Source organism: Paroedura picta, chromosome 3 (genome assembly GCF_049243985.1).
Source record: "Paroedura picta isolate Pp20150507F chromosome 3, Ppicta_v3.0, whole genome shotgun sequence".
NCBI lineage: Eukaryota > Metazoa > Chordata > Lepidosauria > Squamata > Gekkonidae > Paroedura > Paroedura picta.
The window spans coordinates 80660271-80675176 of record NC_135371.1 but is presented as its reverse complement, the minus strand read 5'-3'; the positions used below and the strand labels follow the sequence as shown (position 1 = coordinate 80675176).

Here is a 14906-nt window from a genome sequence, read left to right as displayed (position 1 = left end):
TGAAGTAGAAAAACAGTACTATATTGTTGATCTGGGAGCATTAATCTTCAGATAAGAAAGTGTGAACAGATCAGTACTTGGATGACAGACAACTGTGAACCACGATATAATCTAATTCAAAGTTTTCTAAGAATGGGCTATAGTAAATTATACAATGCGGCTGCAGGCATGGAATTAAGGAGAGCAAACTTTTATCCTGCACAGCACCTAGAATATTATAAATTATGATGATGCTGTTGGTGCAATAAGATGACCCACATATCAGCCTCTTCTGTCTAAATTCGCAGGCTCTGCATGCAAGGGAGACATTAACAAAATACAAACAATATATATGATCCATAAATCAAAGTCACCATTGCCTAATCAATAGATCTAGTAGCCCCACCTGTGGACACTAAAATCTCTGGTTTGTTTGTACGGGCCACATGGTAAGAAGGGTTGTTGTTTTTTTACAAACCTGGGGGACAACCAAGTTGGAGGAAAAATCTGCTCCATTTTTTTAAATGGAGGGGTTTTTACAAAACCCCATAACAGAGGAGCTTACCAGCTTTGTGAGGAGCAGGAGTAATGACTCTGTGCCCCACTGTGCGCCTCCTACCTGTGTGCCCTAGTGTGCCCCTCCTACCTCTCCTCTGGAATCTGGTGGGCAGTGAGGAGGAATGGGAGCCACTCTTTGCTGACAAAGTGGCAGTGCTGTGGGTGGGTGGGAAGAGGAGGAGCTGCTGCACTCCTCACCACACACACTTTAGCCAGGCAGGTGAGTAGCAGAGGGAAATGAGGAGCTGCTACCTGCTACACACCATCCAAGAGGTGGGAAGAAGGACAAATAGGTGGACAAGTGGGGGAAGGAATAGGAGCTGCCACTGCTACAGCCCCTACTGACTCCATGTAAGCTGGGCAGGGGGGGAAGGAGCTGGTAGTGCTGCATTACCACCACCAGGATTCAATGAATGGGTGGGTGAGCCAGACTGGCAAGGGGACAGAGGGGAAGGACAAATAACTCATGCAAAGGGCATAGTGTGTGTGTGCGTGTACATGTGTGTGTGTGAGAGAGGGGGGCAGAGAGAGAGAGAATAGGATTCCTCACCCCAGGAGTATTGCAGGTCCTTTCTTGTACTTAGCAAAGGGAAGACTGTCTTGTATAAGCATATGCCTCTGTTCTGGCCTTTCATACTTCTTGAAACATGACACATTCCATGGAGTTTGTTTTAAGACATTTGGGGGATATTATTCCATTCTACAGATATCAGTAAAGAAAATAGCTTCCAGTAACTTAAGATATTAATCTACAATATTTTGAATGGGTCCTCTTTTCAGATACCACTATCTGGTAAATTTTCACTACCATACTTTGCAATGCATTTATGCTTCATCACAAACCACAGTTGCACACTGCCCCACACGCAGTTACGTGAATCTGGTTTCCAGATTTTTTCAAAGTATTTTATTGTTTATTAAAAGTTACAATGGTCAAAGTCAAAAGGAGATCATATGTTGTACACAGAATGTCTCTAATGGCCATTCTCTTTTTCTGCATACATCAGACTGTTTTGCATTTACCTCTCTAGCAACTAGAACTAGAGCACACTAAAAAGAAAATGTGTGGGATGACCTGATACTGAAGACAATGGCTCTAATATTTGGCTCCTTCTGATCAGCCTTGACTCAGAGTCACCACACAAAATGGCTAGTCTGCTGGCTTCTCAGTGAGCAGAGACTGCCTAGTGGACATATATAATCACCTGCTTGCATTCAGGGCTGTTATCATTATCGTCAAGAACCAAAATCTCCACTTCTGTTGATGTCTGAAACGTCCCATCAGAAGCCACAACCCTGAGTAGATATTTTTCTGTATCTTCCCTGTTCAGAGGTCTCTTGGAAAAAATCCTCCATTCTCTATCCATCTGATCAACACTGAACTGCCCTAGAGCATCTCCTTCTGAAAAGGCAAAGAAAACAAAAGTATTGAAAGTCAACACGAAAGGAGAAAGAGACAGGTAAGCAAATCCTAAAGCAAATGTGCTGCAGTTGCCAGTTTCAGGACCAATTATAAGAAACAAGAGAAAAAAGTCATCTGGTTGACGTGTCTAGACTGCTTGACTATTGGCCTGTTCATAGAACTTTGATGACTATTTATTATAAACTAGTCTCAATGTTATTATGGTGTGGGTCCAGGTGGCCAAGTCAGTCATATCAAGGTAAGGGGCCATCTTATGAGCTAGGCTGAGTTGGTAGAAAGCATTTTCTTTTCGTTTCTTTTCTTTGCAGCTGCATTAGCTTGCATCTCCAGTAATAAAGATGGATCCAGGCATGATTTTTAACTGAGTTAGCAAAGGACAGTTGAACTCCATTAAAAGTGGGGAGGGAAATATGTGGTACGAGTTAGGAGACCATGAGGGATCAGGGAGCAGAGCCTGGGAAATATTCTCCTGATGCCAATTTCACCTGTGCTATACTTTTAGAGACTTGAAAAAGACAATCTCCCCATCTCAACCCATTTTCATTTTTTCTCATTAATTTGTCCTGTAGTAATACTGTTTGTTGTAATTTATTAACATTTTAAAATGTTTAGATACTAACCTGTGATGTAACATGTGACTTGTTTGTTTTGTTCTGAAATATCTGCATCTGTCGTTCTCAGAGTGGTAATCATCTGCCAAGGCTCAGCATTCTCAATCACTGACCCTTTGTAGATTTCTGAGGTAAATCGTGGAGCATTGTCATTTTCATCAGTGACAGTTACCTCCACTAATGCTTGGGAATGAAGTTGGACTTTCCTGCCATGGTCTGATGCCACAACATAAAACTGATATATTTCCTGGACTTCACAGTCCAGCTCTTTAAGAGTTGTGATCCAGCCAGTCTCACTGTCAATAGTGAAGAGTTCCTGGACATGGCCAAGTTCCAATGCTAAGCTATAAGTCACTTCCCCATCACTTCCAGTATCCTGGTCACTAGCAGTGACCTGAATCACAGTGGTTCCTGCTGGCATATTCTCCATGACAAAAGCTCTGTAGGGATCAGCATCAAAAACAGGCTTGTTATCATTGACATCTTTTACATGGATGTTTATGGATACCAAAGACACCAAGTCTGTATCTTGGTGTGAGCAGTGAGCTGAGACATCAATTTGGTACCATTTCATCTTCTCATGGTCCATTGCTTTCTGGATAGTCAGGGACCCTGTTTGCTTATCCAAAGCAAATACTCCATCTTTATTGCTTTCAGCAGTGGTTCCTTTCACTAGACTATAGATTACTGGATCTTCCGCCACAGCTCTGACTAATCCTATTTCTGATCCTTCAGGAAGATCTTCATATGCTGAGAAGGTATACAATGGCTCTGAAAACCTTGGCAAAGAGACTTCCTTTGGAACCACTTGAAGGTTCACAGGGACTACAGAATTCCAGTGTGGAGGTTGGGCGTCTTCAGCTTTGACTTTAAAGTTCACTGTTCTGTTTTCTAGCCCACTGAGACTTTCTTTGACCTTAACAACTCCAGTAGCAGTGTTAATTTCAACAACATCCTTGGCAATGACATCTACCATTGAATCAACAGAGTAAATAACATCAGCATTGATTCCTTCATCAGCGTCATATGCTAGTACTTGGATGACTGGGGACCCTTTGCTCATGTTTGACTGGACAGACAAGACATATTCATAAGCTTTGAACTGAGGGGGATTGTCATTTTCATCTGTGAGTATGATTTTGACTGTGCAATAGGCCACCTTTCCTCCCCCATCTCGGGCCATGACTTTAATAGCAATAACCCTTTCTGTGGAATTTTCCCTGTCCAGTTTCTGCAATGTTTCTATGTGGCCATTGTTATCTATTGCAAATTTCTCTTGGCCAAGTTTATTTATGATGGTATAATCAACAGTTCCATATGGACCATCATCTGGGTCAATAGCTAACAATTCAATCACCTTGGTTCCTATCTTGGCATTTTCAGCCAATACTGCTTCATACACATCTCGCTGAAATGATGGATTGTATTTATTTACGTTTGTGGTATTGATGTATACTGGCACTGTAGTCTTAAACACTCCATCGGATGCAGAAACCCTGAGATTATAAAAAGACTCCAAGTCCTTTTTGCAACGATTCAGTGTGGAAACAGTTCCAGAAGTACTATTAATAGTAAAATGTCTGTTGTTATTTCCTGAAAGTATCATATATTCCAACCTCGAGGTGTCCCTGCTGTCAGAGTCAAAAGCCTGGACTTTTATCACAATATGGCCACAAGTGGCCATTTCACTTACATTAGCTTCATACTGAAGCTGGCTGAACTTTGGTGGGTTATCATTGATGTCCAGGACAGTGACAATCACAAGGGCTTCACTGCTAAGAGGTGGCATGCCATGGTCGGTGGCTTTCACTTTAAAGTGAAACTGATGGTTAGCTTCATAATCTAGTGCCTGACTTGTTGTTATTTGACCTGTGCTGGCATCAACATTAAAGAACTTTGTTGTGTTTGAACTGTCCTCCAAGATGCGGTATGAAATGAGTCTGTTCCTTCCTGAGTCTTTATCAGTAGCAGAGATTTGTACAACAGGGGTCTGAGCTGGCCCACCTTCAGGGACTGATGCATTATAAACCATCTGAGAAAATGCAGGTAAATTGTCATTAACATCCTCAACCTCGACTTCTACTACTGCTTCTGAAAAGGCACCCAATGCAGTGTCTGTTGCTCTGACAGTAAAAGCATGCTTTGTCACAGATTCATAATCTAGTTGGCTGATGACTGTAAGTACACCAGTCTTGAAGTCAATATTGAACTGCTTGAGGACCTCTTTTTCCACAATGTTGTATATAAGGCGCAAACCTTCAGGGCTCCGAGCCTGGACATGGAGAACAGGAGTGTAGAGTGGAATATTTTCAGGCACTTTGACATTATAGTAGAGGCTTTGAAACAGAGGATTGGATTTGTTCCTCACTGTAACTAGCACCTCTTCCACAGCATACAAAGAAGGCTTACCATCATCTGTGGCTTTAACTTTCAGTGTATATTTATTTAAAGTTTGATAATCAAGGGGTTTCTTGAGTGAAATGTCCCCTAAGAAGGGGTCAATCCAGAAATATTCATAGTCTTCCACAAAGGAGTAAAAAATTACTCTATTATTTCCCACATCCTGGTCAGTTGCAGACACCTGAAAGATGACGTCACCTGGCTCCATGCCATCCTGTACTGCTGTATAATAAGGAACATTCTCAAAATGTGGTGGATGGTCATTAACATCATCCACGTATATTTTCACTATAGCTTGAGACATTCTCTGTGGATTTTTAGTGTCCTTTACTTCCACAGCAATCTCATATAGTTCCTGAGTTTCACGGTCAAATTTCACACCATTTGTCTGTAGCACTCCTGAAGACTGAATCATCCTGAATCTCTCTTTTTCATTCCTGATGGAATAAAGGAGTGGTTCATTCAATTGGTTGCCAGTGACTCCAAGCACAACCAGAGTTTTAATATCAGTAGAGTTTTCTGTCACTGTTGCCGTATATAAATGTTGATCAAATTTTAAGGTACTGATTTGTGCTTTAATAAAATTTACTCTTACCAAAGCATTACTCTTATACAGACCATCCCCAGCTCTAACTGTAAGTTCATGAGAGCTTCCCACATAGGTAATGTTCAGCACTGAGATAAGTCCGGTCATTGGGTGAATGTAGAACAAATTCTCAGGATTGCCTTCCAGTATATTGTAGATTACTTCTGAATCTTTGTCTTCTGCATGCACTGTGAGAAGCTCCATACCTTGATACCCAGGTAACACAGCAGACATTTCATAGATATTCTTTGAAAATACTGGAGGACAGTCATTTATATCTCTGACATAAATGGTGACTTGAATGGGTTTGGAAGCAAATAAAGTGGGACTGCCATTGTCATGGATGTGGACACTGAAGTGGAAAACTGGCATCTGTTCATAATCAATATTAGCATTTGTAGTAAGAGTGCCCATGCTTGGATCTATTTTGAAAAACTCCAGTGCCTCTGGTTGCAAAATTTCATAGCACAACAAAGCATTGGAATTTTGATCAGCATCTGAAGCACGTACCACTAGTGGGGCATTATTCTCATCCATTACTATACTGCCCAATGCAGTGTTCTCATTGACCCATCCCACAAAAAAAGGGTTATCAAAGACAGGTGCATTGTCATTTTCATCTATGACATAAACAAATACTAGAACATCCATAAAGGCTCCAGGCATGCTGGTGCCACGTATTTTCAGCTGATAAGATGAAGTCTGTTCAAAATCTAAGTTCTTCTGAATAGAAATAAGGCCAGACTGATAATTGATGGAGAATAAGCTATTCCTGTTTCCTTCTTTTATTTCATAGCTAACAGGCAAATCACTCTTGGTTGAAACAAGGATGACAGGAGAGCCAATGACTGCAGATTCACTGATCTCTGTAACATATTCTACTGCAGTAAACTGGGGAGGTGTGTCATCAGAGGGCTTAATGTAAATGTGCACAGTAGCTGAATCTGTCAGCTGAGGAAATCCTTGATCTTCTGCTTTTACAGTCAGATCAAATCTTTCTTGCTTGGATCGATCCAATTTCTGAGAAACTGTAATAATTCCAGAGTGAATGTTGATACTGAAGAATTCTCCAATGTTCCCTGAATCAGAGACAAATTAAAATGAATAAAATAAATTAACTCTTTAATAGACCTCAAAGACCCTTTTATTTATCTTTGTTGGTTTCTGACACACTGAAATTTGCCACACCCATTCTCTGGGAAACTTCATTCTATTCCTTGGAGCTTAGGTTTGACAACTGTACCATCTTCCATTTAATTCATAAGAGTGGTCCCAAAATGGGGCTCAAAATTATCCACAAAGGTATGACGCAGAGCAAGGGTAGATGTCTGCAAATTTAAGGGATTTCCCAGGTTTGCAGGAAAAAATGAACATCTAAAAATACCACCCCAGCAGAATTTTTCCAATTTCCATGGGGAATATTTTAGATGGTATTTTTGATTAGTACATAACCTCAAAACAGCTCCTGACAATGGCAAGTTGTAAGGGGAGATATAAACACATAGCACATGAAGCTGCCTTATATCAAATCACATCTCCATCATGATCATTACTGTCTGTTTTAACTGACAGCCTCTCATCAGGGGCTTAGGCAGAGTTCTTTCACATCATCTGATACTTGATCCCTTTAATTGGAAACATTAAAAACAGAACCCTTTCGAGGGTCCCCAGTCTAGGATCAGAGAATCTAAATAAACTCAGTATTTAACATGAAAGGCTTTCTGGAAAGGTATAAATAATAACTGTAAGATCCAGAAAAGCCTCAAGCACCAGTACAAGATTTTCAGTGACCACAACTTCAACCAAAAGAGCAACTGAAAAAGGATAAAGACTCAGACTCCTCTGAAACATAAATATGGGTTACAAATTGTTGATGTGAAATATAAATGGTATTAATTCTTCACAAAAGAGGGATTTTTTACCATTGTTAAAAATATCAAAGTTGGATATCAATTGTCTACAAGAAATATCAAGAAAAAACTTAAAATATCTAATGCAGACGATATTAGGAGATAATTTTACATCAAGTATTAAGAACAAAAGATTGGATTTGTGTCATATATTAAATCTTGTTTGAAACTAAAACTTGTTTTCATTGATAATGATGTGGGAGTTGTAAGTGACTAAGATATTGATCCTTGATATTTATGTCTTCAATGATGATAAAAGTAGATTTTACAAACAAGTAATGGATGAGTCCATAATCTTATGGACACTGACAGATGACTACAATGTGGTGGATATGCCTCAAATGGATAGACTCTTTATTACACGTACTCAAGGAAAATTAACAAAATCGTTTTTTGAACTGACTGACAACATGAGCTTGACAGATATCTGTAATCAGAGCCAGTTTGGTGTAGTGGTTAGGAGTGCGGACTTCTAATCTGACATGCCAGGTTCGATTCTGCGCTCCCCCACATGCAACCAGCTGGGTGACCTTGGGCTCACCACGGCACTGATAAAGCTGTTCTGACCGAGCAGTGATATCAGGGGTCTCTCAGCCTCACCCACCCCACAGGGTGTCTGTTGTGGGGAGAGGAAAGGGAAGGTGACTGTAAGCCGCTTTGAGCCTCCTTCGGGTAGGGAAAAGCGGCATATAAGAACCAACTCTTCTTCTTCTTCTTCTAAAGCAATTTTCAAAAGAATTTATCTATTTTTCTGAGAGACACTGATATGTTTTGGGTATCTAAAAATTTGATTTATAAGAGAGTTGATATTGAGATATTACTAAAAAAAAACCCTCAGATCATAACCCCATAAAATTATTAAAAGGAAATCAAATACATTTAGATGATTAAATGAAATTCTGTTACAAAGGACATTTATTGTAGAAGATTGCAAAATAAAGCTAGAAATTTTTTTGAGAACAACCTAAACAAATGGAAGGAAATAAGAATCATTTGGGATGTACATAAAACTTTTTTAGAGGGTATTTCATTCAATATAACGCTTACTGAAAAAAGGCAAAATTTCAATGACTGAAGAGTAAAAAAGAAGTTTAAAGAGTGTCCTGGAAATGCTAACATATAGTCTAAGATAAAAATATTACAGCAGTTGACAGTAAGGCAAATGGAAATGAAACTGAATTTTTAAAAATGAAAACATTTTTAACATGCAAATAAACCAGGAAGTGGTTGGTGTATAAACTAAGAAAGAAAGAAAGAAAAAAAAATCCCAGACAGGGAGTTCTATAAGGAGTCAGTTTTCCAACTCACTTACTCTTCCAGTGGTGAGGCCAGCCTTTAGCCGTGGATGTTATTTCAGGCTTTGGCCATAAACCTGGTGAAGTAACAGCATTTTGCAGACCCTACAGAACTGATTTAGGTCCTGCAGGGCCACAATCTCTTTCAGAAGAATATTCCAGCCCTGGTTGAGGCCAACACTTATTTTGGGTCAGGGACCCTGAGCAGATGTTGATCCAAAGACCATAGTGTTCTTGGGGGATTATAAGGTGAAAGCCTTTTATAGGTAGTATACAAATTTATATAAAGACCATGACATGCTCTTGATAAAAATACATGAATATCTTGATAAACAAAATTTGTTATGGCTTACAGAAGACCAAATGATGAATGATCCTGTAACGGTAGGAAAGGTGGTAAATGCTATTTTAAAAAATTAAATCAGGAAAAGCTCCAAGAGTGGATGGACTGTCAGGATTATAATATAAATGTTTAGAGGATCTATTTATAATACCATTGCAGAATACAATGGACAGAATGTAAAAATACTGGAGTCATTGAAAGAAGCCAACATAATTTTGATACAAAAAGGCCAAGATCCTACCCTGACAAAAAAGTAAATAATAAATTATTTATTATTAAATAACAAATATAAATTATTTACAATTATTTTAGCACAAAGTTTTAAAATAAAGAAACAAACAAAGATGTTAATTAAAAACATGAATATACAAGATCAAATTAAATTAATGGAAACATAAATTTTAAAATCAGAAAGGTGAAATATTTAGGTATTTTATTCCATGAGACACATGAGAATACACTCAGGCATAGAGAGGGCTTCTACAAGGGTGGCATTTTGAAGAATAAATATTTTAATTGAGGGGCTCCAAGATATATATTTGGATACTTTTCATTAGTGTAGGAGACTCTCCATTCATATTGTTTAAATCTTATATTCCCTATTACCCCCCTTCAAGGATCGCTGCCTTGTTGTGGCAAGGGGGCTTGCGTAGTTCAGTGAAGCTATGAGCTATACCGTGCAGGGCCACCCAAGATGGACAGGTCATAGCTGAGAGCTCTGACAAAAGGTGATCCACTGGAGAAGGAAATGGCAAACCACTCCAGTATCTTTGCCATGAAAACTCTATGGACAGTTCCAAAACGCAAAACGATATGACACCGGAAGATGAGCCCCTCAGGTCGGAAGGTGTCCAATATGCTACTGGGGATGAACAGACGGCTAGTACGAGTAGCGCCAGAATGAATGAAGCGACTGGGCCAAAGCCGAAAGGACGCTCAGTTGTGGAAGTAACTGGTGGCGAAAAGACAGTCCGATGCTGTAAAGATTTTTATTCCATAGGAACCTGGAACATCAGATCCATGAATCAAGGCAAGCTGGACGTGGTTAAACAAGAAATGACAAGACTGAACATCAACATTTTAGGAATCAGTGAACTAAAATGGACAGGAATGGGTGAATTTAATTCAGATGACCATCAGGTATACTACTGTGGACAAGAATCTCGCAGAAGAAATGGAGTAGCCTTCATAATCAATAAGAGAGTAGGAAAAGCAGTCTTGGGATACAATCCCCAAAATGACAGAATGATCTCAGTTCGAATCCAAGGCAAGCCATTCAAAATCACAGTGATCCAGGTCTATGCCCCAACCACTGCTGCTGAAGAGGATGAAGTTGATCAGTTCTATGAAGCCCTACAACACCTTCTAGAAGCAACACCAAAAAATGATGTGCTTATCATCATGGGGGAGTGGAATGCTAAAGTAGGAAGCCAAAAGATAACCGGGATAACAGGCAAGTTTGGCCTTGGAGTACAAAATGAAGCAGGGCACAGGCTGGTAGAATTTTGTCAATAGAATACAATGGTCATAGCAAACACTCTTTTCCAACAACCCAAGAGACGACTCTACACATGGACATCACCAGACGGTCAACACAGAAATCAGGCTGTATACTGTCGCCTTGCCTATTTAACTTGTATGCAGAGCACATCATGAGAAACACGGGATTAGAGGAGTCACAAATTGGGATCAAGATTGCAGGGAGAAATATCAACAACCTCAGATATGCAGATGATACCACTCTAATGGCAGAAAGTGAAGAGGAACTAAAGAGCCTGTTGATGCGGGTGAAGGAGGAGAGTGCAAAAGCTGGCTTGAAATTCAAAATCAAGAAAACAAAGATCATGGCATCCGGCCCTCTCAATTCCTGGCAAATAGATGGGGAAGAAATGGAGATAGTGACAGATTTTATTTTCCTGGGCTCCAATATCACTGCAGATGGGGACTGCAGCAAAGAAATTAAAAGAAGCTTGCTCCTGGGGAGGAAAGCTATGGCAAATCTAGACAGCATCCTAAAAAGCAAAGACATCACCCTGCCAACAAAAGTGCATTTAGTCAAGGCTATGGTATTCCCAATTGCAATGTATGGCTGCGAAAGTTGGACCATAAGGAAGGCTGAGCGTCAAAGAATTGAGGTTTTTGAACTCTGGTGCTGGAGAAGACTCTTGCGAGTCCCTTGGACTGCAAGGCGAACAAACCGGTCAGTCCTAGATGAGATCAGCCCTGACTGCTCTTTAGAAGGCCAGATCCTGAAGATGAAACTCAAATACTTTGGCCACCTCATGAGAAGGAAGGACTCCCTGGAGAAGAGCCTCATGCTGGGAGCGATCGAGGGCAAAAGAAGAAGGGGGTGACAGAGAATGAGGTGGCTGGATGGAGTCACTGAAGCAGTAGGTGCAAACTTAAATGGACTCCGGGGAATGGTAGAGGACAGGAAGGCCTGGAGGATCATTGTCCATGGGGTCGCGACTTCGCACATAACAACATAACAATTCCCTATTACATCACATGAGTGCATTTAAATATGAGACCAGTGAAGAAGTGCCCAAGGGGAGTTGAAACACATTTGGTTATTTCTTCATTCATCCATGAGTCGAAATCTTTTGGATTTGTGCAGTACAATGTGACACACATTGATGTTTTTAAGTTTTATACGTGCACATGAATTGTAATAAATATTTGCATTTTAATTCATTATACTTCTACTTATTCTGCTGCTGCTTAACCTTTTAGGTTCCTATCTTATTGTTAGACTAGGGGCAAAGCCCACTGTATCCAAGAATACAACGGGCGCTAGAGCTTGGCAGTGGGAAGAGGAAGGGGAGGAGTTGTCCAGTCTGTAAGGGCATGGGGTTGAATGTGTGTGTTGTGTGGGAGGTTGTGATGGCATGGTGGCAAATGAGGGAATAGCATCATAGGGTCAAAGAATCATAGAGTTGGAAGGGGCCATACAGGCCATCTAGTCCAACCCCCTGCTCAACGCAGGATCTGCCCAAAGCATCCTAAAGCATCCAAGAAAAGTGTGTATCCAGCCTTTGCTTGAAGACTGCCAGTGAGACGGAGCTCACCACCTCCATAGGCAGCCTATTCCACTGCTGAACTACTCGGACTGTGAAAAACTTTTTCCTGATATCTAGCCTATATCGTTGTACTTGAAGTATAAACCCATTACTGCGTATCCTCTCCTATGCAGCCAACAGAAACAGCATCCTGCCCTCCTCCAAGTGACAACCTTTCAAATACTTAAAGAGGGCTATCATGTCCCCTCTCAACCTCCTTTTCTCCAGGCTGAACATTCCCAAGTCCCTCAACCTATCTTCATAGGGCTTGGTCCCTTGGCCCCAGATCATCTTCATACTCTCCTCTGTACCCTTTCAATTTTATCTACGTCATTCTTGAAGTGAGGCCTCCAGAACTGCACACATTACTCCAGGTGTGGGCTGACCAGTGCCGTATACAATGGGACTATGACATCTTTTGTGATTTGTGATGGTCCATGTGGGAACGAATGACATGTCCCTGAATACCATCGCTCCTATTAAAAAAGACTATCAAGATCTGGGGAGGAAGCTCAAGCAAATGGGGGGGCACAAGTGGTTTTCTCTTCAATCTTGCCTGTCAAGGGAAGAGGAATGCGTCGGGAGAGGAAGATAATGGAGGTGAATCACTGGCTGCGTAGTTGGTGCCGGCAGGAGAGATTTGGTTTCTGGGACCATGGGATAGGCTTTCTTGAGGAAGGCCTACTAGCACCTGATGGACTGCACTTATCAAAACTGGGGAAGAATGTGTTTGGCAGGAACCTGGGGAGATTCATCAGGAGAGCTTTAAACTAAAGCCACTAGGGGAAGGAGACGATCAACATAGGGAGTGTATGGAAGGAAAACTATCGGAGGCAGCCCAACCGGCAAGGCCAGCTCATAGGCAACCAAAAGTAAAAGGATTCAGATGTCTTTATACTAATGCCCGAAGCATGGGCAATAAAAAGGAAGAGCTGGAACTTCTCATGCTGATGGAAAGGTATGATCTAGTAGGCATCACAGAAACTTGGTGGAATGATTCTCATGACTGGAATGTAATGGTGGATGGATATGAACTGTTCAGAAAAAACAGAATAGATCGAAGAGGTGGAGGAGTGGCACTGTATGTGAGGAAAGGGCTTACCTGTCAGGAAATTCTAGTGAAGGAGAGTATATCTACAGTGGAAAGCATCTGGGTGAAAATAAGCGAGGGGAAAACAAACAGTGTGGTGGTTGGTGTCTGCTACCGACCGCCTGACCAACGAGAGGATGTGGATGCTGCACTTTGTGAGCAGCTTGAGAAAATATCCAAACGGCAGGACCTTGTCATCATGGGTGACTTCAATTTCCCAGATGTGTGCTGGGAAACAAACTCTGCGAAGCGTCCTCAGTCATGCAAGTTTCTGACCTGCCTGGCTGACAATTTCATTTATCAAATGGTAGATGAACCCACAAGAGGTTCAGCCATACTGGACTTAATACTGACCAACAGGCAAGAGTTGGTGGATGAGGTGAAGGAGGTGGGGACCCTAGGGGGAAGTGACCATGTCCTCATAGAATTCCTTTTGAGATTGGGAGCCAAGGAAGCTTGTAGCCAGACGCGGATGTTGGATTTTCGTAGGGCAAACTTTAATAAACTCAGAGACATGATGAGTGTCATACCATGGACGAGAATGCTGGAAGGGAAGGGAGCATGTGAAGGGTGGGCGCTACTCAAACAAGAGCTATTGCATGCTCAATCAATGACTATTCCAGAAATACGAAAACACTGCAGGAGCTCTAAGAAGCCTATTTGGATGAACAGAGAACTTCAAGAGGAACTAAGAAAGAAAAGGAAAATGTTCAGGAAATGGAGGGAAGGACAGAGCTCTAAAGAAGAGTACCTACAGGTTACTAGGCACTGTAGATCAATCATCAGAAAGGCCAAAGCTGAGAGTGAGCTAAGATTGCCCAGGGAAGCCCATTGTAACAAGAAACGATTTTTCAGTTACGTGAGGAGCAAACGTAAAGTAAAGGAGGCAATAGGCCCGCTGTTGGGTGCGGATGGACAAACTCTAACGAAAGATGCAGAGAAAGCAGAAAGGCTTAGTGCCTATTTTACATCTGTTTTTTCCCACAGGTCAAAGTGTTTAGGCACATCTAGAGATGGCTGTAGCCAAAGGATAGTGTCTGGGTGGCAGGTTAACATGGATAGAGTGGTGGTCGAGAGGCATTTAGCTGCACTGGATGAGTTCAAATCCCCTGGTCCAGATGAAATGCACCCGAGAGTACTCAAAGAACTTTCCAGAGAACTTGCACAGCCCTTGTCCATCATCTTCGGAACCTCTTTAAGGACTGGAGATGTCCCGGAGGACTGGAAAAGAGCAAACGTTATTCCGATCTTCAAAAAAGGGAGGAAGGATGACCCGGGAAACTACAGACCAGTGAGTCTGACCTCTGTTGTGGGGAAGATAATGGAGCAGATATTAAGGGGAGCGATCTGCAAACATCTGGAGGACAATTTGGTGATCCAAGGAAGTCAGCATGGATTTGTCTCCAACAGGTCCTGCCAGACCAACCTAGTTTCCTTTTTTGACCAAGTAACAGGTTTGCTGGATCGGGGAAATTTGGTTGATGTCATTTACTTGGATTTTAGTAAAGCTTTTGACAAGGTTCGCCATGATGTTCTGATGGATAAGTTGAAGGACTGCAATCTGGATTTTCAGATCGTTAGGTGGATAGGGAATTGGTTAGAGAACCGCACTCAAAGAGTTGTTGTCAATGGTGTTTCATCAGACTGGAGAG

The 14906-nt window shown here is 41.4% G+C and overlaps 1 protein-coding gene across 3 annotated transcripts in view; it reads right to left on the bottom strand.

Annotated features, from left to right (window-relative positions):
- Positions 1 to 14906, bottom strand: part of FAT2 (FAT atypical cadherin 2) — a 193115-nt gene that overhangs the window by 54628 nt on the left and 123581 nt on the right. For all 3 annotated transcript variants that reach the window (XR_013229193.1, XM_077326518.1, XM_077326519.1), the window contains exons 10-11: positions 2581 to 6636; positions 1743 to 1939 (exon numbers count right to left, since the gene is read on the bottom strand). Coding sequence is in view for 2 of the 3 variants with exons in the window: in XM_077326518.1 (XP_077182633.1) it covers positions 1743 to 1939; positions 2581 to 6636 (4253 nt within the window). In the remaining variant the exon portion in view is untranslated. The remainder of the gene's footprint in view (positions 1 to 1742; positions 1940 to 2580; positions 6637 to 14906) is intronic.